Source organism: Mustela erminea, chromosome 3 (genome assembly GCF_009829155.1).
Source record: "Mustela erminea isolate mMusErm1 chromosome 3, mMusErm1.Pri, whole genome shotgun sequence".
Classification (NCBI taxonomy): Eukaryota; Metazoa; Chordata; class Mammalia; order Carnivora; family Mustelidae; genus Mustela; species Mustela erminea.
Genome location: NC_045616.1, coordinates 97,666,525 through 97,692,383, shown reverse-complemented (window position 1 = coordinate 97,692,383; position 25,859 = coordinate 97,666,525). Strand labels below are relative to the sequence as shown.

Below are 25,859 nucleotides of genomic sequence, written 5' to 3'. Positions count from 1 at the left end.
ACCTTTCCAAGTAAATCCCTGCCCTGACACTATGTGAGCTGCTGGGGGGGTGATGGCCTTGCTGAAATGCCTACTCAGAGAATCCCCCAAAGGGGAATTAGGATGTAGCAGCAGCCTTAATTTTAAAATCAGACCAATTTAGTGAAAACCTTTACAGCTGTTTTTGCACTAGATGTTCACAGGCAGAAGCTCCAGAAAACTTAAAAACTTGGAAACTGAGCTGATATTCCATAGGTGCTCTTATTTATACTTAGGAACATTTCAAAAATGAGAATTCTATTTAATAAGCTGACACCTGTGAAATATTAGATCATTCTTTTGCCTTAAGAGCCATAGAATTAACCAAAAATTCCATATTATCTATAAAATAAGAGACCCTCCACTTTAGTAAACAGTTATATTTAGTAAAAATATAATTATTTTACACTGTTTCAACAGCTGTCTACAAATGCACTGATCTCTATATACTCAAGAGTGTGCCTATACTTAGCCTCTGTTTATAAATCAATCCGGACATAAGGACTTGGGCAGCATTTTTGTGTGTGAAGAAAAAAAGAAGTGGCCCCACCAATCATTCTGATTGACTGCCTAACTCATCATTCTGACAACCCTTGGAAACTGTGTCCCTAACTTCTTGATCACGAATGGTTTCTGCATTTCCCTGCACGAGCATCTATTCATGGGCTGATGGAGCATCTGTCTTTGGCTTCGCCCAAGACCACAGCCTCTCTGTGGCTTTCACCAAGCTGGCTTCCCTCCTTTGAAATTCAGCTTGATTTTCTCTCCTCCATTCACTAAACTGTCATTAGAAATTTCTTTTGAGAAGACCACAAAGGATAAAATCAGATTAATTTATCAAGTGGATGCTCACAGTGAAGAAACACGTGGGGTAACTGAAATCACGGTAGAGGCACAGGAGAGCACCCCAGCGGCTGCCCTCAGGACCTCGATTCCCCTTCAGGCTTTGCTGTTGGGGCATCTGCTGAGGGCACTCAGACGGAGCCAAGAAATCAGGCCTCTGCTAAGTACATCAGCTGGCTATTCAAGCACAGAATAATGTTTTCTTTGATCAGGCTCTCTCTTAAAGGAGAATTTCCATTGACTGTTATCAATGCCAGAAACAGGGTTGAGGGCCTAGAGACTTTATTTTACAAACACTTTTGTCTAGAGACAAATTCAATTCAACAGAATTAGCTGTAAGTAGTTACCTTTTCTACCTTCAGATAGCCTTCTTCATTAAATGTATGTAACTGGAAAGCACAGATGGACAGTCCTTATTAAGCTGATCTGAATTCATTTAGATGTAGGACTTATGAGGGAGATGGATGGGCAATTCTTCAACCCCAAATCTAAAGTTAAGAAATTAATGATGAAAATCCCCTGACCTTAGCAAATAAAGATGATGAATCTTGACACCATCTTCAGAAAGTTAAAATTACATCCAATAGGAAATTGTAATTATAAAAGCTCCAGTTGAGTTCCCTTTGGGGTACTTAAAACAACATTTTTATGCTGGATATTTTCAAACATACACAAGTAGACTAGTGTCACAGAGCCCCATGCATCTGTCTAGAGGACTGGTGTTAAAGTTCTAGGATTCAGAGGCTACACTGAAACATCAATACTTTTATTATTTGTTCATCTTACACAGATACTTTAAAGTAAGAAAGCAGATGCTATGTAACAAGTGAGAACTCACCAACACACTGATTCCACTGGTAATGCTGAATATACCCTTGAGGACAGCCACACCTGTAGCCTCCCAGGATGTTCTGGCAGCCATGTTGGCACCTGTGGTTTCCATCACATTCATCCACATCTGCAAAAACAATCCCGGCAAGATACTTATGCACCCCCTTTCCTTTCCTCTACTGTTCTTAAATGCCCTCCAAACACAACCTGTGTTAACTATTATCAGGGGAACTGATAAACAAGACACACAGAGAGGCTGTCAGTTTTTTCAAGTCACATGGTTATTAGCCCGCGATACAAACAATGTTTCTGAGATAAGAACCAACTTTATTCTATTTTTTTTTTAAAGATTTATTTATTTGAGAGAGGTGGGGAAGGGTAGAGAGAGAGGGAGACAGAATCTCAAGCAGACTTCCCACTAAGCACAGAGTCCAATGTGGGGCTCGATCTCATGATCCTGAGATAACAACCTAAGCCAAAACCAAGAGTCAATAACCCACTCATGCTCTAAAATAAGTAAGTAAGTAAGTAAATAAATCTTAATAAAAATCTTCATGTTTGGGAGGATATAAGCACTACAGAGATACTAAAATGTATAATTGTTTTGCATGCAAAAAATTTTATTGCCATTTGACATTAATTAGATGAAAAATTTAAGTATTTAAATATATTATTTTTAGATATGATGTGGTATTATTACAACATATGGAAAAATTTCTTTGTCCACACATGCGTACTCTTTTGGAATGACAACTGGGACTTTGAAATCTACTCATAAAGAATGAAATAAAATTGGCATGTTTGAGGTGTATATAACAAATTTATATGGCTAATTAATAAATGGTATCTTATGTGGATGGTCACAGGCTGAACTTACACGTGGCAAGCAGCTGTATGTTCAGAATACTTTAGAAGTCTCAAGGACTTCAAATATAAAATGTTAAAATGGAAATCTTTAAAACTGAACTTTTCTTGGCTACAAATTAGATTTATACATGTCTTATACTTCTTAAAAAGAGTATATTAAAAACCCTGAATATATTTCTAGAATCCAGAATCATAAATCCCAAAGAATAATAAAGGGGCACTAAAATCAATTAAGGACTTAAATTGCAATAGTTTATAAAAACATAAGGGAATGTACAGAGTCTTATAATTTCTGGCATGGGTGTTTTGTAAAAGATACCAATTCTACTATATTAGCCCTTGCAGTGGAAATATTGGAGAACAGTATAATATTTTGTTGAGTATAGATAGATTCTTATTTTATTCCCAGTTAAATGTTTCTTTGACTTTGCAGGAAATACCTATTGTGAGGGTGGGTGGCTTAACAGAAAATGCCCATTTTTAGAGAAGAGAGTAAATAGGAGGAGTTTCGGAACAAATAAAATGGAAACAGCTATCACTTTCCCCAGAGCTTTCATATATTTTACAATTCTCTTTGATAACTGTTTCTTTTCTTACACTTAACTTTCACACATTTAGTTATCATGGAAAAAAGTCCATTTTTTTCGGATGTACCTGTACACTACGGTACAGAATTACTAGCTACAGAATTCCTTTTCAGCTTTTTTTTTTTTTTTTTTGGATCAGTAATTAGGCAAAGACTCCAGTTACTTTAATAGGCAGTTCATATAGAATTTTTGTTCTATCACATTCAAGTTTTCCTCTACCCCCAAAATGATATATGAAAATGTATAAACAAAAATCAAGTTCTATTTTGCTGAGTTCTATTTTGTTAAATACCTTTTTCTTTTTGAGATGACCTCATTTCTCATTTGGTGGTTTGCAAGTTAAAAGAAAATAGTTTGCTGTATTATTTTAAGGATTTTTTAGCAGATAAACTCACCTTCACAGTTTAGTCCAGTGGCATCGAGAGAGAACCCTCTTTGGCATTCGCAGCTGAAACTTCCAGGCGTGTTTTGACAAATTCCCTTTGCTCCACAAAGTGAAGGCTGAGACCCACATTCATTGTTGTCTAGCAAAAGAGGAAGGAGGAATGTCAAACTTCCCAGTCATTATATGACTCAGATTTCACTACATGAAATGCAAAGTGAGGCATGAAAACCTAAGTTCAAGATGTGAAAACCTGAGGGAAATCTATGCCAGGATTCACTCTCAGGTTAGAGGCAAAAGTGGCAAAGAAAAAAAAAGTATTTCAAGAGAGGTGAAATTAGAACATATCTTGGGTCAACTGAGGACTTGAGTTAACTGAGGACTTGGGTTTTTGACAATGCAGACTGAAACTCTCTTAACATATGTGTGTCTTCTAACATAAAATAACCGACCATGTTCATTAGCATGTTCTAAATCACAATGAACCTTTATTTATACTTAGTCTGAAAACACATGGTTATATTTAGAATGCAACCTAAAGGTCCTGTTTGGAATATACCTACCGTCTATGTGCTTGGATTGTAAATAAGCTTGGACTTCATGTATTTTTGCCTTTGGATACAATTCTTATGAAAAACACCTATATTATTTCTAGACCAGTAACCATGATCTAGCAGTTCTAAATGAAGTATGGAGCCATTCAACAGTCTACCATTTTAAGTACACTTCTTATGCATGTACCCATAATTAGCAAATCTTCCCACATGCAGTGTGTCTTACCAATACAGGCCGTATGGTGCTGTGTGAAACCAGGCGGACATTTGCAGGTAAAACCTCCCAGTGTGTTGACACAGAGGAACTGGCAGTTGTGCTGTTTGGTCTGACATTCATCAAGGTCTGAGGTGAAAGAGAGGTCAGGAAAAAAGAAGTGCAGAGTTACCTGGCCCTGCCTTCCCTCTCAAGAAGCCACAGGATGTGGACATGTTCTGTTTGGGGCTATTTCGTGTAGAGTTCTGCTGGAAGCATTACAAGACTCCCATAATGCATAGGGCGAGCAGAGGAGTAAGTGACCAGCCAGTACTTCACTGTGCACTAAATGCAAGAATTAGAACCTTAGGGTATTCACTGTGAGAACAGTTGCGGGGGCAGGTTAAATAAAAATGAAACAGAAGCTGGAAACTGATGAAGGTCTGAAAACAAGCACTGAGTCAGGCTCTTAGGCTCCAAGTGAACACAGCATCATAAACACCAGAGGAAGCAAAAACATGGCATATGTGATTCTGGTCATAAATGGAATTTGTATTTGGACTATACTAATAGAAAACTCGAAATGTAATTCTGGTGAGATTAGAACTTAATATGGGAGAATATATTTAAATAAATGTAGAAACTATAACACTCATTATTTTAAAGCTTAATAAACATGCACTGTCTGCACTCATAACATGCAAAATTAAACTGACTCATAGCGTTCACTAAGATCTAAGCGAACAGTACTGCTTGCTATAATAATTATTATTATTATTATTTGGTATTCCTTGGAAATAAAACTACATCTTCTTAAGAATAACTTGCATTTCAAACATTTAGCTAGACAGGAATTTCCTCAATCCATTCATTCCATACAGGAAAGGTTTATGATAAAACCAAATGCATGAGTTTTGCGCGGGAGCTATCATCACTGTCTACTTTAGTTTGAGAATTACTTTTAATACTACCTGTGCAAAAAAATGAAATTCACCCATTCATTTTCAATCTTCTGCAGTCAAGTAATAAAGACAGATGAGAAGAAATAAAATCTTAGATAAGCAGCAAAGGAAATCTTATTTATTTGTTTCAATCTCTTCCCTCCCTAACATTTTTTTGTTTTATATAAGTTCATTTAATTGTCATTTTGTGTGGTCTGTTAGAGAAGAAGGAAACAGCTGTGAGTTGCGCTTTAATTCTCCCTGCCTCCTACCATGTGTCCTCTGGTAGAATTTTCTGTTGAGTCATCAAGTGGTCACCAGGAAGATGTTCCTTAGTGAAGGCCATGCAGCCGGAAAAGCTCCCTAGCTGACTTCGGATGCGCAAGGAGGGAGACAAGAGGGTCGGGAATGGTGAAGATGTGTCCCTCACCTTTGCAGGTCTTTCCGTCCTCTTGCAGGACGTAGCCCCGAGGACAGGAGCACTGATAACTCCCTTCTGTGTTTTTGCAGATGAAGTTGCATGGTTTCGGGGACTGGGAACATTCATCAAGATCTAAATGAAAGTGAGGTCAAGATTACAGTTTTTAGTTTCAAGCAACCACTGGCTTCTTTCCTCCCTCCATGTTCCTACTTTATCTTTTCCCTTTTGGCTTCAACTTAAAATGGAAAAACAGCCAGGGGAAAATGATGCACAGCAGTTATCTTGAAAGTAACATACAGGTTTACTTTGTAGATCAATCTATGATTCCTGGATACATGTAACATCCAGGGGCAAAAAACCCCACTGCATTCTTTAGCCTTATGTACTCTGGTTTACCACAAGGATCATTTTCTTAAGAGCTTCTTCTTACATATGAATCTGGAAGATATCCTCTTATAACTGTGAACTGACATGCCAAGCACCATGGGGTCCCACAGGCTTGCTGCCCCTAAGTCAGGCCCTTGCTGCTCCTGGCCCGGCAGCTCCACTGCACACACACATGGTCAGGAGGGTCTCTTTCCCTCTGTCTTCTGTCTGGTCCTTACTTCGTTCCGCTCACCCTGCAAGATGGCTCAGGCTCCAAGTCACTGGATCAGAGGTCACGGCACCTTTCAAAGCAGCCCTTGGTGCATAGCTTTCTCCTTACAGCATTCAGTAACGTCTCCCTCTTTTCTTTTAGCCCACAGATAGCAGAGCCCCAGCACATAGCATGGTGCCTTGTAGATTCTCACTCTGCTCACATCCTGAGTCAAAATAACCGTCCCAAATCGTCCTCCCTTGCATTCTCTGCAAGGACTGATGGACAGCAAACAATCTCCATTTCCTCGTGAAGGACACTGATGGACGCCCCCAGCACACCAGAAGCTCGTGATGCTAGCCTGTTCTCAAGGACTCTCATGCCCAGCCAAGTGAGTCAAATGCTTACAAAGGGCCAGTTTGGGTTTTCTGAACCTTTTCATGCCAGGTGAGTTTGTTATTAAAATAGGTACTTTAATGGACTATCATGCAAGTTGGTTAATACGGAGGAGAAGAGACTTCTTTTTCTTCAGTGAAAACTAAGTCAAATGCTTTGGAAAGACCCATTGAAGCAAGCTCCCCACCCCTTGCCCTCAACTGGTACAGAATAGTGTGGGTGTGAGAAGTTAAATTAGAAAAAAAATTGTGAAAAATGTAGAAGGATTCTGTCCTGACACTGCTTTGCAACTGCAAATTTTACAGGCGGCTTCATTTGTATATTTTATGAAAAACCCAGCAATGAGGAATAAGCACAAAAGCGCTCTCCCTACATAGACTCACACACAGGCTCACCATCAGGAGCCCTCTTCTTTCATCAAGAGACTGACAAATGAAGGTGCACTTCTAATTTTAAATTAAAATATAAATTGGTGAAGCAGATTTTGTAGTTTTACACTCCGTGACTGAACACTTCCTGATGAACTGAACAGTTCTGTGTCGCAGTTTACTGGGCAAGGATAACTACTGTGATACCAGGAACCACATACCTGAAAGGAACTGCATAAGGAACATTGCGGCCCTCCATGGTAACCTACCGCACTGCCAGCAGTGGCTCTAGGAAATAGCAGTTGGCCACCCCCAGACATACCTACACACGAGGTGCTGCTGAGGTCTGTCGTGTAGCCGACCTTGCAGAAGCATCGGAATGAGCCCATGGTATTGATGCACTGACCATTGGCACAGAGGTTTGGCATCACCTTACATTCATCAATATCTGTGTGTAGGGAAAAAAAAATAAACACACACACACACACAAGTTATTATATATGCAAGGACATGCAAGGATGAAACTGGTGAGAACCTAAGAGAAACGAAGGGACTGACATGAAATAACTAGCAAATAGCATTCACAACAGCACTCGGGTACCTCCTCATCACTTCAGCAACATGGACGGGAAGAAAGAATATTCGGGAGGGATGGGAAGAGGTCTATAAATGAGGCTCTGTTGAGAGCCCAGCTTCAGTCTACTCATTTTGCAATCTAAGTATGAACTGTTTTGGCGTGGCGTAGAAAGCTCCCTCTCTGAAGTCCAATTAATCTGGGATTTGTGGTGATTTCCCACTCCTTGACCTCATATCCACACTTGGATTAGACTCTCAAGAAAGGGTTTCATGAGCAGAGTGACTGGGCCCAGGGCCAATAGCCTGTACAGTTGTAGGAGAAAATGGTATCTTTTCAGGACCATCTCTCAAGTGGTTGTTTAAACAAAAAAAAAAAAAAAAAAAGGAAACAAAGGGGAATAATGGGTCAGAGGCTAGAATTATCTCCAAAGTTAGAGACTTTAGGTATAAACTTCAATGAGGAGTAGTCTCAGGGAGAAAAAAAACAAAAACAAAAAACAACAAAAACAACTGGAAACCACTAACAGATTATGAGGCTTGGTTTATAAATATGTTGCAAACAGACTGTGTCCTTGTGCACACTCAAATAAGCAACACTTATTTAAATAAAGCAAGTAGAATTTGGGGGTTACAGACATGGCCTTTGGGGTCAGGCAGATGTGTTCCACTTCTGGGTCCATCCCTTAGAAAACATGTGATCTCAAGAAAATTACTTACTATTACCTAAGCTTCAGGCTTCTGTTTCCTAGTAAGTTCTGCTCTTAGATTCAGTATGAAGATTACTTCCTTTGAAGTCTCTTAATCATTAGCAAAGAGCATATACAAACACACACGCATACAAATATTTTAGGCATTTTATCGATGCTTCACTTTTCCTTCCAATGAATCAATTACTGTTAACTGCATCGACAGTGTGCGGGACCTTCCCTCAGCTCCTCACCTCTTCCGTCGGTGGTGTATCCTGGGCCGTGAGGACAGATCTTTTTGTACTGGGCCGTTCCAGGAAGCGGGCAAAGCTCACACTGGTGACCCCAGCCTCGCCCCCCATCACAGCAGCACTCGGACTTCGTGACAAGGTTGCGGCTGCTGGACGCCATCTGGCACATGGTCTGCAGCACCTCAGCGAAGCAGAGTCCCTGTCGGTTGTCTGAAATCACATGTGGGGAGTGAGCGTCAGTGACACGGAACACCCACCCTCCTCTTCAAACACAATAGGTCAGCCAGTGTTTTTCTTCCTGGCACAAACTTTCTCAAAGATAAGTACTGTTCTCTGTGAACAGCTGCCCTGCTTCGGATGGCTTCACGATTACAGAGCTGCTGGAGAAGGAGTCCACAGTGTGTTCTTTTACTATAGTTTATTAAATCTGATAAAAAGTGATAATATGCTTAGGGAATTGATTTATTTTTCTTCAACCCATCAGCAACTAACTGATAGTAAACTACCATTCCTGTAGAACACAAACAAAAGAAAAATGAAATGAAATTATTTCCTTTATTTCTTTTTAAAGATTTTATTTGTTTGGGGAGAGAGAGAGAGAGAGAGCATGATTATAAGCAGGGGGAGCAACGAGCAGAGGGAGAAGTAGGCTCCCCGCTGAGCAGGGAGCCTAATGCAGGACTGGCTCCCAGGACCCTGTGATCATGACATGAGCCAAAGGTAGATGCTTAACTGACTGAGCCACCAAGGCACCCCAAATTATTTCCCTTTAAATAAGCAAATGAGTATCAGGATTTGTTTTTGAAAAGTAAATCCTGGATGATGTTACAATCTTGGTATATTTTCAATCCAATCTCGTCTTTTCTACATCTAAAAGAGTATTCAAACATTTGGAATAAGCAGATTTTTTTTAGTATAAATAAAGGAATTTCTTTTACGTAAATAGGCAAATAAATCTGAAACCTTAATAATAGGAAGAGAGCAGTACATTGCAGTAGGTAGGCTATCTTTCCTATTGCCAGAAAGATTGGTGGGTAGTAAGGGTCTGGATTGACGACATCAGTAAACAAAATTTATTTTCTTGACTAACAATTTCCTAGGATTCAGTGCAGTGACATCATTTGGAAAAATAGCTGATATAGCTGAAACATGCTGTTTTTCTATCGGATCAAGTGATGAGTGCTCATTTTGCTTTACATTTTCCTACTCCATACTTTTACACCTGCTCATAATTAGGTGAAATGGTTTATAATGTATGCATTTTTTAAATACAACATAAGTCCGAAATTTATATTCTCCACAGGAAAATATTTTGTAAAACATTTTTTCTGCATCATAAAATAAAAACTGACCTTCACTGCATTTTTGAAGTGTGGCATTTGCTTTAATATTACTAATGCAGCAAAGCTTACCTCACATAGCAAATATTTTCTTTTGGAATTAAATCATCTCCTGATGTAAGTTTTACTAAAGTCACATTTTCCATAAAGCTTAATTAATCTTAATTTTGGAAAGACTTTATTTAAGATGGCTATTTACATTATGCATAGATGTGCATACAACGCACATGCACAGAAATACATCATTTTGATAGATGTGTACCTTTAAGAAGAAGTATATGGATTACTCAGATTGGGGGATTTTTTTTAGCAGGCAAGAATATGTACATAGAGCTCTTCTGTGATGACATCATAAAATAGATGTTTTATTTACCAGGTAAAATACACTCAGTTGTCACTTACCAAGGCATTCGGTGCCTGAGGAACTTGACTGAAATCCTTCATTACACTCACATCTGTAGCTCCCGATAGTGTTAACACAGCGCCCATTTTCACAAATTCCTGGCTTGGTCCTGCATTCATTTTCATCTTTGGGAAAACAAATAGGGTGAATAATGAGATTATAAAATTACTATTTTCAAATTATCCTCGAGTGGAGTATCTTTTATTTAAAACTTCCTCACCAAAATACTAATATGATGGGATAAAAATCCAATCCTATATGAATATGGGTTTATTTTTAACTTCTTCCTTCTAGGGGATTCTTTCTTAACAAAGTGTTTTCCTTTTTCCCTCTCTACTTCTTGCTGGAAAGGGATGGTGTTTGATGAAAATTGGCCTCCATAAGACCTAGACTTGCCCTGTGATACCAGACTAGGTGGAAAAGAACTATGGGGAAGAGGGTGCCAGGACACCCTGTGACAGGAGAGAGAGGCTGGGAGCAGAGCAGTGGGAGGTGTTAGGGATGGGTAGAGAGTAGGGCTAAAGCCACACAGGCGGGATAAAGGTTAAGCTTCCAGACTAGCTTTGAGTGAAGTCACAGGAGCAGTGTGATGTGTGAGAGCCACTAGTGAGGGAAGAAATTTAGGTAGTAATGCTCTTTTGGTTGGTGATAAATTAGAGCAAAACTTCTTTATTAAAATCTCTTTTGTCCTTACTGTATTTGATATTCTGTAAAATTCTGCTTGGGGCTTTTTTTTTTTTTTTTTTTTTGAAGCTCTGTTATTATGAACATAAAGGAGCTCATGATAATGAGATTTTTTGATAAACTGCTTTCATCTTTATACTTAATTTTTAATCTTTAATTTGTTGATGTTTATTTTGCTTGTGCTTTCTTTTTATCAGTATTTGCCCTCAGTGTTTTGTTCTATCCCTTTATTGTTGATCTATGTCACCTTTTGACTTGGTACCTTTCTTAGAAAAAGCACCGAAGTGGATTTAAAGGAGTTTTAAAAAGTACGTCCACCTTTTAAATAGCAGTTTATTCTTCTCTTTTGTGACTGCTGATGTGTTCGGATTCTTACCTGTCATTTTATTTTGTTTTATATCTACCATGCTCTTGCCCTCCATTCCTCGGGATTTCTTACAATAGTCTAGCTTTCTATGCCTTCCTCTTGTCTCCATCTCATGTCTGGAAATTATAATCTTCTTTCTGTCCTTTCAGTGATAACCATAAAAAGCTTCAATACGTATTTGTAATGAATACTTTCCTATCAGTTTTAACAAGAACCAGTTTCACACGTCTCTGGCATGAGTTCCTTCTGCTCTCTCCCGGTGCCACCTGCCACACCGCTGTGATCTAGAAATTTTCGTCTGTTAGATATTTTCTTTAATGTGCCATCCATATTTTTGTAAACCAAATCATGAGGTTTCCTGGTTCCTTGGCTTACCATTGCTTATGCATAGTACTCCATCCTTTTGGATTAATAAAACAAAATATTGGAGTATCTAGTTTGGTAATCCTTTCACAGATGGTGTGTGGGTGGTAAATACTCTAGAATACGATTCTGATAATGTCTTTTTTATTTTCTTACTAGACTGAGTATAGAATTTCAGTTCAAAATTATTTTTCCTTAGAATCTTAGGAAAAATATTGTTTCCTTTTACCCAGTGTTACTGTTCATTTGCAGGAAATCTGACTTTTCTCTCTGAAAGTTTAAGGGTTTTCACTTTGCCCTTGGCATCCTAAAATTCACCACGATGTGTCTTGGTGAAATTTTCCTTCCCTTTTAGAAAAAAAATTTATTATGGGAATATTAAAGTATATACAAAAATACTGAACTAAGTTACGGATTTAAAAAATGGTGGGTGTCTGTTTTCTCTAGAATCTGAGGGTTCGACGTCTGCCTTCTTGATCTAATGCTATCCCTGATGTTGTTCATCTTTATTTTGATTGTATTTTCATAGTCTGAATTATTTTAAGAAGGGCTCTTGTTGGACATTCTAAAGGAATTGCTCCATGTCTGATGATGTATAACTTGAAAGACTGCTAATAGGTCTCATAATTTTAGATTACGTTTTCTCTGCTACCATTGGCACGAGAGTTAGTGTGAGAACCTGAAGAAAGTGTCTTGATCTTCTTCCTACCTGGTAGGCATTTTCCTTTTCTGCCTAGTTGCCTAAAGCCAACAGAAGTGTCTTCTGGTAACCTTTTTCTTTTCTTTTTTCTGCTGTTGACATTTGTAATTTCACTAGGGCATATCTTGGTGTGATGTTGCACCACCTATGAAATTCTGATTTCTAACATTCCGTGTTTCATCCTTTGAAAATTTCTCAATCACATCATGTCTGCCAGCAAGAGACCGTGGTATTGTTCACCGCTCTTGTCTTTGTGCACTTAGCTCTGTCTATGCAGCATGACAAACCCACGAACAGAACAGGTGTCACTTTAACTCATGATTCAAATCTCTAATGGGAACTAATACTCCCTTGACAACCTTACTGTATTTCTTCATATATCCACCATACTCCCACCTTGTACAATGACTACCGCACACAGAGACAAGAACTCCTCCATCTCTCCACTACCAACCATCTGTGTGGCCCTCATTTTCCACCTCTTGTCTTTTTCAACAGTTAAAGATTTTCTGTTTTTTTCTCAAAGGTCAATCTTTGCACTTGTACTCTGGATTGCCTTCCAAGAGTTCACAGTTCTCCCTTTTTAATGAGTTATTCTCTCAACACACATTTTCTTGTAACTTCCATCTTTAAAAAACTATCTCTTTTAATAACGTCATATACCACTAAATCTAGCACCTCATCTGTGTTCCCCTTCAGGACAAATTTCTTTTTCCTTTTTCCCGCTCAGCACTCTGATTCCATTTTTGTTCTTATTTCCAGATTTATTGAGGGATAATGTTAAAGGATTTTTCTCTTGAGTGATTTAGTGCACCTATTACCTCACATATTTGCCCTTTTTCTGTGTGAAAATATTTAAGTTCTGTTCTCTTAGCAAATTTCAGTTACATAGTACAGTGTTATCAGCTATAGTTGCCACATCACACATTAGATCCTTAGATCTTATTCATCTTATACAGGTAAGTTTGTATACTTTTACCAGCCTCTCCCTTTCTCCCCCACCCCCCACCATCCCCAGAAGCCCCTGGCAAATATTTTTCTCCATTATTTCTGTGATGTGAGTTCAATGTGTTTATTTTTATCTTTTTAGATTCCACATATAAGTGATACCGTGTATTTTCCTGGCTTATTTCACTTTGCATATTGCCCTTTGGGTTCATTCATATGTTCTCACAAATGACAGGATTCCCTGAATCCTGTGTGTGTGTGTGTGTGTGTGTGTGTGTGTTTTCTTGTCCGTTCATACAACTTAGGATGTTTCCATACCTTGGCTATTGCCAATAATGCTACAGTGGAGTTCATTATTAAGATAATGCTTTTCTCCTTTGGGTATATACCCAGAAGTGGGAATGCTGGGTTATATGGTGGTTCTATATTTAATTTCTTGAGGAAACCCAAAATCCATACCTAGTGGCCTTAGCAGTTTACGTTCCCGCCAACAGTACATACCAAGTTTCTTGGTAATTTAGGACCTCACTGTGGCTCTGAGTAAAGTTCTTAGCATGTCAACTGTTTTCCCTCTTCACACTCAGTGTGGAACTAGGCTTCTACAGAAACATTTAATGTTTCTCTCATTCACGTGCGCTCCCAATCTTCTACTCAAAGGCTGCTGGATGAACTCTTAACTTGGGGCAGTTACTTTGAAAGGTATCTGTATTCTGTTAAAGTCTAAGGAAGAATATGTCACTGAGCCTCTTCAGTGTTTTTGATTGAGATTTTATAATATTTGAAAGATATTCTTCAGAGACCATATTTGGACCATTCCTCATTTAAATAAATAACACTCTTCCCTCCTCAGCTGTATTTCTAAATCTTCGGGAGATGGAGTGAGGGAACATTTTTTTAAAAAATTCCATTATCTTAAAAGCAAAGCCTTCCTTCCCCTCACTGATCTATCAAACTTCATTTTTTTTATAATTTTTTTTTTAAGATTTTTTAATTTATTTGACAGACAGATCACAAGTAGGCAGAGAGGCAGGCAGAGAGAGAGAGGAGGAGGCAGGCTCCCTGCCGAGCAGAGAGCCCGATGTGAAGTTCGATTCCAGGACCCTGGGATCATGACCTGAGCCGAAGGCAGAGGCTTTAACCACTGAGCAACCCAGGCGCCCCTCAAACTTCATTTTGAAATAAATCTTATTCATTTCAAAATGAATAACCAATAGTATTGTCAACATTTTCATTAAAATTTAATGATCTGGGTATTTTTCTATTTATTAGGTTTTCCTATTCATTTATTTATTTAAAAAATTTACTTAAAAATAATTACTGGGCATAGTATATTGCAGAATCAAATTTCATCTGTTGTATCTGATAAGGGGTAACTATTCAAAATATATAATTTTTTATTATATAAAAATAAATAAATTTTTATTTATAATAATAATTTGGCTGTTTATAATGGAATTTCTAACTATAAAAACATGTCTGTATGAAATGGAACTTTGCCACAAAGAGTTTTCTGATGATCAAAGAAAGCTCTACAGAAGGTTCCGCTACCGGCATGGTGTCATGAAAGCCCGAGTATCAGAAATGTTTTAGAATCTGTATCTTGTAGCATCTTTTAACAATGAAGAAATTCAAAATGTATAATGCTGCCCTACGTCTTTTCTTTGAAAAACCAAGCACATGGGGTCATAGAATATTAGAGCTAAAACCCTTCTCCTCTACCTCCTCCCACGCAAATCATGTAGTTTCTCACTCCACAGAGGAGGAGACTGAGGGAAAAAGAATTTAGCCTCTTTCAAGTCACCCAGCTCATTTATGGCACATCTAGGACCAGAAAACTGGGTTCCTGATGTGGTCCCAGTGCCTGCTTCTTTGCTCCCACGAAATTCACAGGTAATTGTAGTGACTGTATAAAGTAAAATTTCGTTGGTTATAAAAATAAAAAATTTCCAGGTATTAAAAAAACATTTCTAAGTATTGTAGCCAGATGAAATTCAAACACACATACATACTCAAAGCATTTAGAAAAAAATTAAAGAGAAGGAAACGAAATGGATCTCATGTACTCTAGGAAGGCAGGATGGTTAACGTTATCTTTCGTACAGTCCCCTTGTACCCTACCATTACAAGCATGTTAGCATCTGAGCCACGTGAGACTCTGAGAAACATATGGGAGTTTGTAAACATGGCTCAGGAGTCTGGTGTATCTTCTAGGTTTTCAGATTGTGGGAGAACAGTGTTTCTGAAGGAACCACTGCATAACTGTACCTCTGGTGTCATCTATTTTAACTTTAATAAGTAGTGTATATAGAATGAAATACCTAAGAGATTAAGAGAAACTGTGAAATCAATCTCATCAGTTGTCGCAGACATTTAAAAATTAATTTTATACTACACATGTAATTCACAAATTCCACTGTTTTGTAAAAAATTAAAACTGACAGATAAGTTTGAATTCGCTTCAGAGTAGTACCCTCTAATCCTAGTATCTTCCCTCAGGGTAATTCCTTCTGTGAAGTGGGGTTTATCTTCTGCAAAAATTTAAAAATTTTTCCTATGTATTCACTTGCTTACATGCATACCTACAAAAAACATAGCATTATAATTTTCTTTAAAATATGACATATTATGTATTGTTTTGTAAGTAGACATTTAGAGTTCTACTTCCGTATATACACATGTACATACTCCCCTGATCCTGTTGTGTGACATCTAACAGTATCGAAATGCCATGTTTATTTCACTGTCTTCCTGTGATGGGCATTTGGGTTGTTTTCTAGTCCTTTTTGTTGTTGCTGTTGTTACTATGAACAAAGTTGGAGTGAATATCCTTGTATCTCTCCTCCTGTGTTAGATTCACTTTTTCAAATCGCTTTTTTGATGTGTAATTTACTTGCTATAAAATCTGCATATCTTAAGTGCACAAGTCAGTGATTTTTAGTAAGTTACAGAGTTGTGCAGTCATCACCACAATCCACTTTTAGAAATTTCCATCTCCCAGATGCTTGCAAATGACCTATCAAATAAAGGGCTAGTATCCAAAATCTATAAAGAACTTATCAAACTCAACACTGAAAGAACAAAGAATCCAATCAAGAAATGGGCAGAAGACACGAACAGACATTTCTGCAAAGAAGACATCCAGATGGCCAACAGACACATGAAAAAGTGTTCCACATCGCTTGGTATCAGGGAAATACAAATCAAAACCACAGTGAGATAACACCTCACACCAGTCAGAATGACTAAACTTAACCAGTCAGGAAACAACAGGTGTTGGAGAGGATGTGGAGAAAGGGGAACCCTCCTACACTGTTGGTGGGAATGCAAGGTGGTGCAGCCACTCTGGGAAACAGTATGGAGGTTCCTCAGAAAGTTGAAAATAGAGCTACCCTATGACCCAGCGATCGCATTACTGGGTATTTATCCTAAAGATACAAATGTAGTGATATGAAGGGGCACAGGCACCTGAATGTTTATAGCAGCAATGTCCACAATAGCCAAACTATGGAAAGAACCTAGATGTCCATCAACAGATGAATGGATCAAGAACATGTGATATATATACACAATGGAATACTATTGCAGCCATCAAAAATCCCACAAAATCTTGCCATTTGCAATGACATGGATGGAACTAGAGGGTATTATGCTAAGTGAAATAAGTCAATCAGAGAAAGACAATTATCATGTAATCTCTCTGATATGAGGAATTTGAGAGGCAGGGTGGGGGTAATGGGGGGGATGGAGGGAAGAAATGAAACAAGAGGGGATCAGGAGGGAGACAAACCATGAGAGACTCTTAATCTTGCAAAATAAACTGACAGTTCCTGGCGGGTGGTGGGTTTGGGATAGGGTGGCTGGGTTATGGACATTGGGGAGGGTATGTGCTATGGTGAGTGCTGTGAACTGTGTAAGACTGATGACTCACAGACCTGTACCCCTGAAGCAAATAATACATTCTATGTTAATTAAAAAAAAAAAAAAAGAGCCCACAAATAGCATCATAAAAAAAAAAAAGTTTCCAGCTCCCAAAGAGGTCCCTGGTGTCCTTTTGTAGCCATTCTCCAGTTGTGGCTTCTAGTACCAGGCAATCACTGATAGGTTAATTTTTCAGAAATCTTATTTTGTGATCTTTTTCTCCAAAATAAGACATTTTTCACTATCTTCATATGTCCCTCCATATACCCCCACAATTTTCAAGGGATTGGAGGCTAGGATCCTAACAGAAGATTCTTAATTCAAGATGGGGGAGGGTCGCCTCAGTGGCTCATTGGTTAAGCTGCTGCCTTCGGCTCAGGTCATGATCTTGGGGTCCTGGGATCGAGCCCTGCATGGGGCTCTCTGCTCAGCAGGGAGCCTGTTTCCTCCTCTCTCTCTGCCTGCCTCTCTGCCTGCTTGTGATCTCTCTCTGTCAAATAAATAAATAAAATCTTTAAAAAAAAAAAAAAGTGAGTCTACTAAAAAAAAAGAATAAAGAAAGATGGGGGAATGATCTCTTCTCAAGGAGGAAGAAAACTGGATTGCACCATTCCAGGTGCCAGCACTTTGGGGAAACAAATGCTGAGATAAACGGGCCAGGCGGCCATGGCCACGGCCACTGTACGTGTTAGGAGACTGTGACATGTACCACAAAACCAACCATTTTAGATTCCTGAAGCCAACTTAGAGAGCCAGCCTCACCTCCTCCACTTACACATGAATTAACTGAGGTCCAAGTATGTTACAAACAATACGGCCAAGTCACAGACCTACCCAACCTGTGACTGATGTCTGGAGATGATCTGCCTCTTCCTCTCCTCACTGATGGGATGATACAAAATGAGAACACCCACTCTTCTATTTCGCTACACAAGCAGAATTGTTTCAAGGAGTTGTCCTACACTTCTCCATTAAGTGTTTTAAATTTACAGGACATAGAAGGATGAAAGCAAGGACAGGCCTCACTGGCACTGCATGATCCAAACCACATTCTACAGGCGCGGCCCCCAAAATGAAGAATTCCAGCTACAGAATAGCCTTGAAAGAGCTAGAAAAAGAATTGGCCTGAAGTGAGGATGGTTCTTGCATAGTATGGTCAGTCTGTCTCGAGGCAGGCATATTGAGTAAGGAGACACCGCGCCGTGCAGCTTACCCACACAGCCCTCTCCGTCTGGCCGTCGTGTCATGCCAGGTGGGCAGATGCACATGAAGGTGCCGATCAGGTTCTTGCACATCATGCCTCTAGACTCACAGTCATGGAGCCCTTCAGCACATTCATCCAGATCTAGAAAATATTTTCAATGAAAAACAAAACTCTTAGGAGCAGTCTACTGTTTTGGATTTTGGTCTAGTTTTGGGTTCCTGGCTCTTAAAATGCTACTGTGTGACAGAGAAAGGAGGAGCCAAGTCTCTTCCAACTCTTAGCTATTTTCTAGATTTATGAAAGCTTCGGCATTGGTCCTAATGACAGGAAGTTCAGGAAAGAACTGAATGGGACATCATCAGAGAGGGAGAAAAACCATAAGAGACTCTGAATTGTAAGAAACAAACAGGGTTGCTGGAGGGGAAGTGGGTGGGGGGATGGGGTAACTGGGAGATGGGATTAAGGAGGGCACAAGATGTGATGAGCATTGGGTGTTATGTGCAACTGATTAATCACTGAACTCTACAGCTGAAACTAATGATGTTCTACATGTTGGCTAATTGAATTTAAATAAATAATACAGTAAAAAGAGTAGTTCAGGAAAGGCAATCTTTGCTTTAGTAAGAGCCCAAGAGTGTGACAATGGTGGGCTCTTCAATCCATTTTATCTTTGACTTGCTGGGGTAGACCATCCAGTGTCTTGTTATCTAGTGTGGGAATCTACCAGCAAAATGTCATATACATGTCTATAAACTCTAGAAGAAGATAGTAAAGAACTATAAGATCATTAAAATACATTTCCAGTGTGGCAAATGTAGTGTTAACTATTCTCTTTCCCGCTGCCTTACCTTTGCACATCTTCTGGTCTTCCCTGAGGGCGTAGCCAATCGGGCATGTGCATTCATAGGACCCAAAGGTGTTCATGCAGCGGAAAGCACACAGCAGTGGGTTCTGGGCACACTCATTGATATCTGATCAAGGAAACAGGCAGGCATGTCCTGAGCCTACAGTTGTAATTGTTTACATGATACTGGTCATAGAGAAAGCAGTAAGATAACAGAACTCCCAACACTGGTATGGAGAAGTGGTAACCTACGAACTCATCCTCTAACAAGTAGCAACTATAAACTAAAAACAAAAACAAAAACAGAAACAACTACCTGAAGTAGTTCCTAGTGATGAGCTGAAACTCAGCAAACAAACAAGACATAAATTCCTAGTTTTTTTCTTTGTTTATTTTTATTTTTTCTGAAATTACCCTGTGGATGGCCATAGTTCTGGCAGGAGCAGCACCTGGCAGGTATATCTTCAGTAGAAACTTCCTGAGCTTCTATCCAGAGCAATCAGGAAGGGATCTAGGGGCAACCAAGGCTGCTCAAGAGTGAGGGGGAGCCCCAGATAGGAGAGGGCCAAAGATGAAGACACACTTTTTTTTTTTTTTTTTTTTTTTTTTGGCATAAAGGCCTATGTTGCTAACTTAACCATGCATGTATGGGGCAAAATCAAAGAAGCTAGCCAAACTGGGGCTTATAAAAGAAACTGAAAACTGAACCACTAACTTCCGCAAGCCTAACACTCTGCTTTTATGTTCACCAAGGTTAACTGCCTGCTAAAACAAAAGCATCAACATTCTTCAAAGTAATACAACTGATTCCAAAGATATCACTCACAACATCCATGGTATAATCCCAAATTCTCTAACCTGCTGAGGAGCCAAGAAAATGGAATGCCAACTTCAAGTGAAAAATACCACCAGAGATGCCAACTCTGAGGTGACCAAGATGCTGCCAGACAAGGGCTTTAAAGAAGCAACTAAAACTATGCTCACCAGGGTAAAGGAAAAGATATTTGTGATGAACATAATCATCAGTAGAATATCAAAGCCACAGAAGTAAAAGCTGAGACAATAAGAAACGCTTTCTATAGAAATAATAATTAAGAAAAGTATCACTCGCCTTCACAATTCATCATAGGCCCTGGCTCAAAGCCTTCATTGCAGTTGCATTCAAAACTCCCAATAACATTGGTGCATGTACCATTCCCACATGGATTGCCAATGGAACATTCATCAGTATCTGAGAAGAGAAAGTGCCAAACAATTTGCGGAGTTTTAGTTTAATATGAGCATATGTTATGTGCAACTGATTAATCACCGAACTCTACAGCTGAAACTAAACTAACCTGGCCTGCACACATTTCCGGGATCTCTACAGGGCACCCCCAACTCTGCACCCTCCTTGGCCTTGGATGGCTGGCTGGCCTTAATTCAGTGCAGAGGAGCCCTGGGGATCAGGTATGTCAAACTCCGAGTCCCCAGACAGCCACCCCTAAAAGTCACAAACCCATAGTGGAGTGTCATCTTCTGCTACAAGAGCAGGTGTGGAAAGCCATAAGGTAAAATGGAGCTCTTTCCCATTACTGGTTTTGGCAACTATAAAGCTCTAGGCACGTCAGAGTTTGTATATTTGGTTGAAGGCACAGGTTGAGCAACTCTCTCCATATTCACATAAACCAGATCTACTGGAAAATGTAAGGCGGGAGAAGAAAAAGCAGTTACTAGCTACTGATACTGGCTCTGTAAATCCTTCCACCACTCAGGGTGCCTAGAATATGAGAATTAGAACTTTCCAAGTGTGTAACGTGGAGTCAGCACTCACCCACACAGCGTACTCCAGTATAATCCAGGTTGTAACCCATTGGGCATTCACAGCGAAAAGACCCATCTGTATTGATACACTGACCATTTGAACAAATGCCTGGGCTCTCAAGGCATTCGTTGACATCTAAAATAAAGAATTATCCATAAATTTCCTCAATATAAAAAGATACATCAAAACCCTGTGTATCTGTTAACAGATATTTGAAATTTATAAAACATATAAACATTTCTTTTATCAGATACTTACATTTTGTATACAATGTAGCCTGATAAATATAATGCACAATATATAGTACTGTATGTATACATTAAAATATACAGTATGTTATATAGTAAAATGATTTATAGAATAAATGTACAATTTATATAAAAAATATTATAGGAATAAAATACATCAAACCACACCTTCACGAGTATCATGAAGACTTGGAACTGTTCCGTGGCCATAAGGACACAAGTCCTGGAAAGCAACTATAGAGAAGAACACAAATTCCCCATTATTGAAGAGTCTCAGCTATCGGAGAACTTCAGAAATGATTAATGGCATACTTGAAATCCTACTTATTCTTCATGTACAAAACTGCTTTTAACAAGAGCCTTATTTTATTGTTATGATTTATTTCAAAAGCAACAGTGAGACTACTTAGAGCAGGTCACCTAGGCTCGCCCAGTGCCTCCCAGGGTGTTGCCTACCAAGGGCTGTTTCTATATGTTTGCTCCTTTAATGCCCAGCAGCCAGAGCCCCCTCTGCCCAGGACACAGGGGAGCGATGTCGACCTAGAGACCAAGCTAGTTCTGAGCCTGCTGGGAAGCACCCTACACCTAGGCTGCAGGAACACAAGACCTGGGAGGCTCTTGGTCTCATCCCGTAAATGGCCCTTGTGCTGACTCAGCTCCTCACCATTTTATGTAAGATTCTGAGAGCCGCAGCCTGGGATCCGATCCCCACGTGGGATCCATGCAGCAGTTGGGAATACATCTCCTGCCCTGCACATCTCAAATTAATTCCACTGAAAGCAAGCACTGCTAACCTCAGGCAGGGGGCAAAAGGGGAATGAAGTAATGGGAACTCTAGCTGTGTCCACACATGCTGAATACACAAGTGGATATGGGGTCCCTCAGACGGGGGTACGCAGGGAACTTTATAGTTTAGACATGAGGGACGAATTTCGTCTTCAAAATATCCATCAGTTACATATAGTTAAGGTGGCTGACAGTCATTCCCAAACTGCACAAAGTGGTAGTTCTCACCTTCGTCATCTTTGGGGCACAGCTCACAGGGGTCCCCCCAGCCCTCTCCCGGCATTTTACTACAGCAGCATTTGGCCTTGGTGGTGTTGAAAGCTTTGGGTACAGAGCACTTTCCATTTTCAAAGTTTGTGAAGCAGAAACTCTGGCGGGTATCTAGTCAAGAAAGCAAACATCACAGGCCTCCTTATGGGTCAGTAAGAAGAGTACTCTGTGTGTAACTGTTTCTGACGGAAGGTTTCTCATGGGATGAACACATGGTGCAGATCAGATTAGCAGCTGAAAGGTCTGGAAAACCTCCATGGCTGATTTCACATGCCAACTTACACTGACCTGTCTATAAAATCTGGTGTAATTATTTAAAATGTTTAAAATGTTTTTATAATGTCTCTAGGAAACCTGAGAAGTGATGCTCAGCAGTAAGATTATTTCCCTGTCTCTTCTTCTACTGTTACATCATCACCTAACAAAAATATTCTACATAACTTTCAGTAAATCCATTCACATTAAAAGCAACTCATATACCGGTGTCCAGAAAAAAATCTATACCAACAACAAATGGAACTGTGAGGCAATAATAATAATAAGTGAATAAAATAGTAATTTTTCAGTATGATGTTAGAAAATGTGGAAACAGGCTCAGATTTCCATACCACCTTTGAAAATTGCCAATATGACATGGTGGTCAAAGCAGTCCAACCCTCTAAACTCCATCGTATAATATACTCAGTCTCTCTAGATTTAAAGCAATGTTTCTCCTCTCTCCTTTAGCATATAAATGCATAAAAGTAAAAAAAAATGATTTGTCTACTATGTGTTAGGTTCAGATAGCATAAATAAAGTCAAATTTAATTTACTTCCATTTTGTGTGTATGTGTGTGTGTGTGTGTGTGTATGTCTTATACAGCTTTATTTCACAGGTATCTAAAAGCTTGGGGTGGGCAGCTTGACAGGCAATGAATAAACATCTGATAGTGAGAATTTATTGAGCCCCACTTGGTGCTCGGTGCTTGGCACTATGGACAGTGCTGAGAAGGGTATTAAAATAACAACTGTAGTTAAAAGAGGTTACTAGATGCCAAGCACTATGCATGAGCCTGAAGAAATGGTCCTGTAAAAATGCTGTAAGCATTGCCCAGAAAGCAGAAAGTGATGAAAAATAACAGAGCAATGAATGCTGACCGTTTTTAATCCCTTCATTGTGGATTTATTGGTCTTAGATTTTATGACCTGGGAAAATTAATTTTATTGGTATTCTCTGTTAAATATTTTTCCTTTTACTTCTAGCATATTGTTTGTACACAGTAAGACAAGATAACAGTTTGCAAATAGGATGTTAAAAAGCATAGAGAACTTAATTTGATTTCCTTTGAGATTTATTACCTTGAAAAAAGAGGCATAGGAAAGAAATTCAAGAACTTCATTGTACAAGAACTTCATTGAATGAGACTGAGAGCTAAGATGTTAGAATATAAATAAGTCGATTAATATGTAATCTGGTTATAAACAAACATTATGATGCTTATCTATGTTCATCTCTATTAAGGATAGATAATTTCTGCTTGAGAACTATGCCTACAAATTAAAAATACAGTATAAGCATTGTTCTATCTTTTCACAAATATGTATAAATGTTGTTCCTACTATTTAAAATAATACTTCACTTATAGAGTCTGAGCTGTGGCTCTGATGGGCCATCGAATTAAACTCCCATCACAAGACAAAAATGATCTTCCTATCCAGGGGCACCTGGGTGGCTCAGCGGGTTAAGCCTCTGCCTTCGGCTCAGGTCATGGTCTCAGGGTCCTGGAATCGAGCCCAGCGTGGGGCTCTCTGCTTGGCAGGGAGCCTGCTTCCCCCTCCCCCCACCCCACCTGTCTCTCTGCCTACTTGTGATCTCTATCAAATAAATAAATAAAAATCTTAAAAAAAACAACAACAATCTTTCTATCCATTCATAACTGTAACATTCAATATCATTACTCAGTATATATAGTGTGGGCTTCTAAGTTAGCTTTCTAGAAGCCTGAATTTAAAAGTTATGTTGAGATATATATATATATATATATATGACTTTGTATATTTCATTAAAAATGTATAAATTTGCCAATATCCCATAATTCAAATCTTAGGCGTAATTCACAAGAGTTAAAACTTAAAATCATATGTGCAAAGAGGAAAGCAAAGGAGTTTTAGGTTATTTTTCAGATTTAAGATAAAGACTTTTGACCACCAAAAAAAAAAAATAAAAAAAAGAAAATGTGGAAACAGATCCAAAAACTCAAAATACCTTAGAAGTGTCCAGTGCACACAGTTTTGAGACCTAATTTTTTAAACCTAGACATATTTGCCATAGACATGCACTTTGTAGTGACCTACACTTCCATGAGGGTTTACTGTCTAGCTATGATGTTCCTAAGAGCAAATGACGACAGAGAAATCATTCCAAAGCTTACCAAAGCATCTGCGTCCATTATCAGACAGTACAAAGCCAGGTGGGCAGATGCACTGGAAGCCCCCAGGAGTATTGGTGCAGGAACCAAAGAGACAGATGTTGGGATCTTCATCACATTCATTTATATCTGGACAAGAGCAGAGAATGTATTAATTTAAGTAAATCAATATACTGTTCAGTCTTTGAAAATAAACAATTTGTCCATCCTACCACTATTTGCTAGCCACTGATTATTTAATATGAAACGAGAGTATATAATGTGTAGGTATAACCTGTTCTTTAAAAGGAAACTATTATCTCTTCAGAAGTCAAAGATTATATCCAGTTTCAATCAACCACATAGCCCAGAAGCCCAAGAGAACTCCACCTCCCTGCACCTGATCCCTAGGGCTGTGTATATGTCCACCTTCTTATCCCACGTGACCAGTTCAGTATCCTAGTTACGTGGTGTCACGGCCACAACAGGTCTCCTTCTCTGATGATCCTCTCTGGCCATCCAGTTTAAGATCACCTTTATTCCTCCTGTACTCTAGATGCAGGCAGCATGTGCCCTGTCACTTCCACCTCTTCTGGGCTTTCAAACTCAACTTCCCCAGCCACCAGGATTACCGTAAATCTTCTAATAGACTACCATGTCTCCCTCTTGTGCCCTCACACTGCCACCAGGCTGTCTACTTGAAAATCTGTGCCCATGGAACCAAGGGGACTCTGACATGGTTTGAGAATTTCATCATTCCCATGGCACCCTGGAAAGGGTCCCTCAAGTATATATGGATTCCTTACCAGTGATATTTGGCCTTTTTTTTTTTTTCCCCCATCGGAAGTCCTTATTTAGGGAGTTATCATCTGGAGTGAGGAAATGTTACACAGTTCCGGCAACATTGGAATGCCAGCTCCACGAGGACAGGACACACCTGTCCGGGTCACTGCTGCCTGCTCAGACTAGCACGGTGTCAGGCATATACTACATTCTCTGTTTATATTTGTAGAATTTTAGTGAATCATACCATGCCCTTTCTTTAAAAAAAACAAAAACCAAAAACCGAATCTTGCCCTGTTCCACACTGCCTGCATGACTG

At 39.2% G+C, this 25,859-nt stretch overlaps 1 protein-coding gene across 1 annotated transcript in view; it reads right to left on the bottom strand.

Annotated features, from left to right (window-relative positions):
• The window catches only part of FBN2 (fibrillin 2), a 252,722-nt gene that overhangs the window by 8,050 nt on the left and 218,813 nt on the right, over positions 1-25,859 (bottom strand). Inside the window, exons 49-62 of the mRNA XM_032336836.1 lie at positions 24,782-24,907; positions 22,329-22,481; positions 21,483-21,548; positions 21,076-21,201; positions 20,374-20,493; positions 19,267-19,389; positions 18,428-18,559; positions 10,234-10,359; positions 8,495-8,701; positions 7,301-7,426; positions 5,647-5,769; positions 4,309-4,425; positions 3,542-3,670; positions 1,700-1,819 (exon numbers count right to left, since the gene is read on the bottom strand). Of these exons, the coding sequence (XP_032192727.1) occupies positions 1,700-1,819; positions 3,542-3,670; positions 4,309-4,425; positions 5,647-5,769; positions 7,301-7,426; positions 8,495-8,701; positions 10,234-10,359; positions 18,428-18,559; positions 19,267-19,389; positions 20,374-20,493; positions 21,076-21,201; positions 21,483-21,548; positions 22,329-22,481; positions 24,782-24,907 (1,794 nt within the window). The remainder of the gene's footprint in view (positions 1-1,699; positions 1,820-3,541; positions 3,671-4,308; positions 4,426-5,646; positions 5,770-7,300; positions 7,427-8,494; positions 8,702-10,233; positions 10,360-18,427; positions 18,560-19,266; positions 19,390-20,373; positions 20,494-21,075; positions 21,202-21,482; positions 21,549-22,328; positions 22,482-24,781; positions 24,908-25,859) is intronic.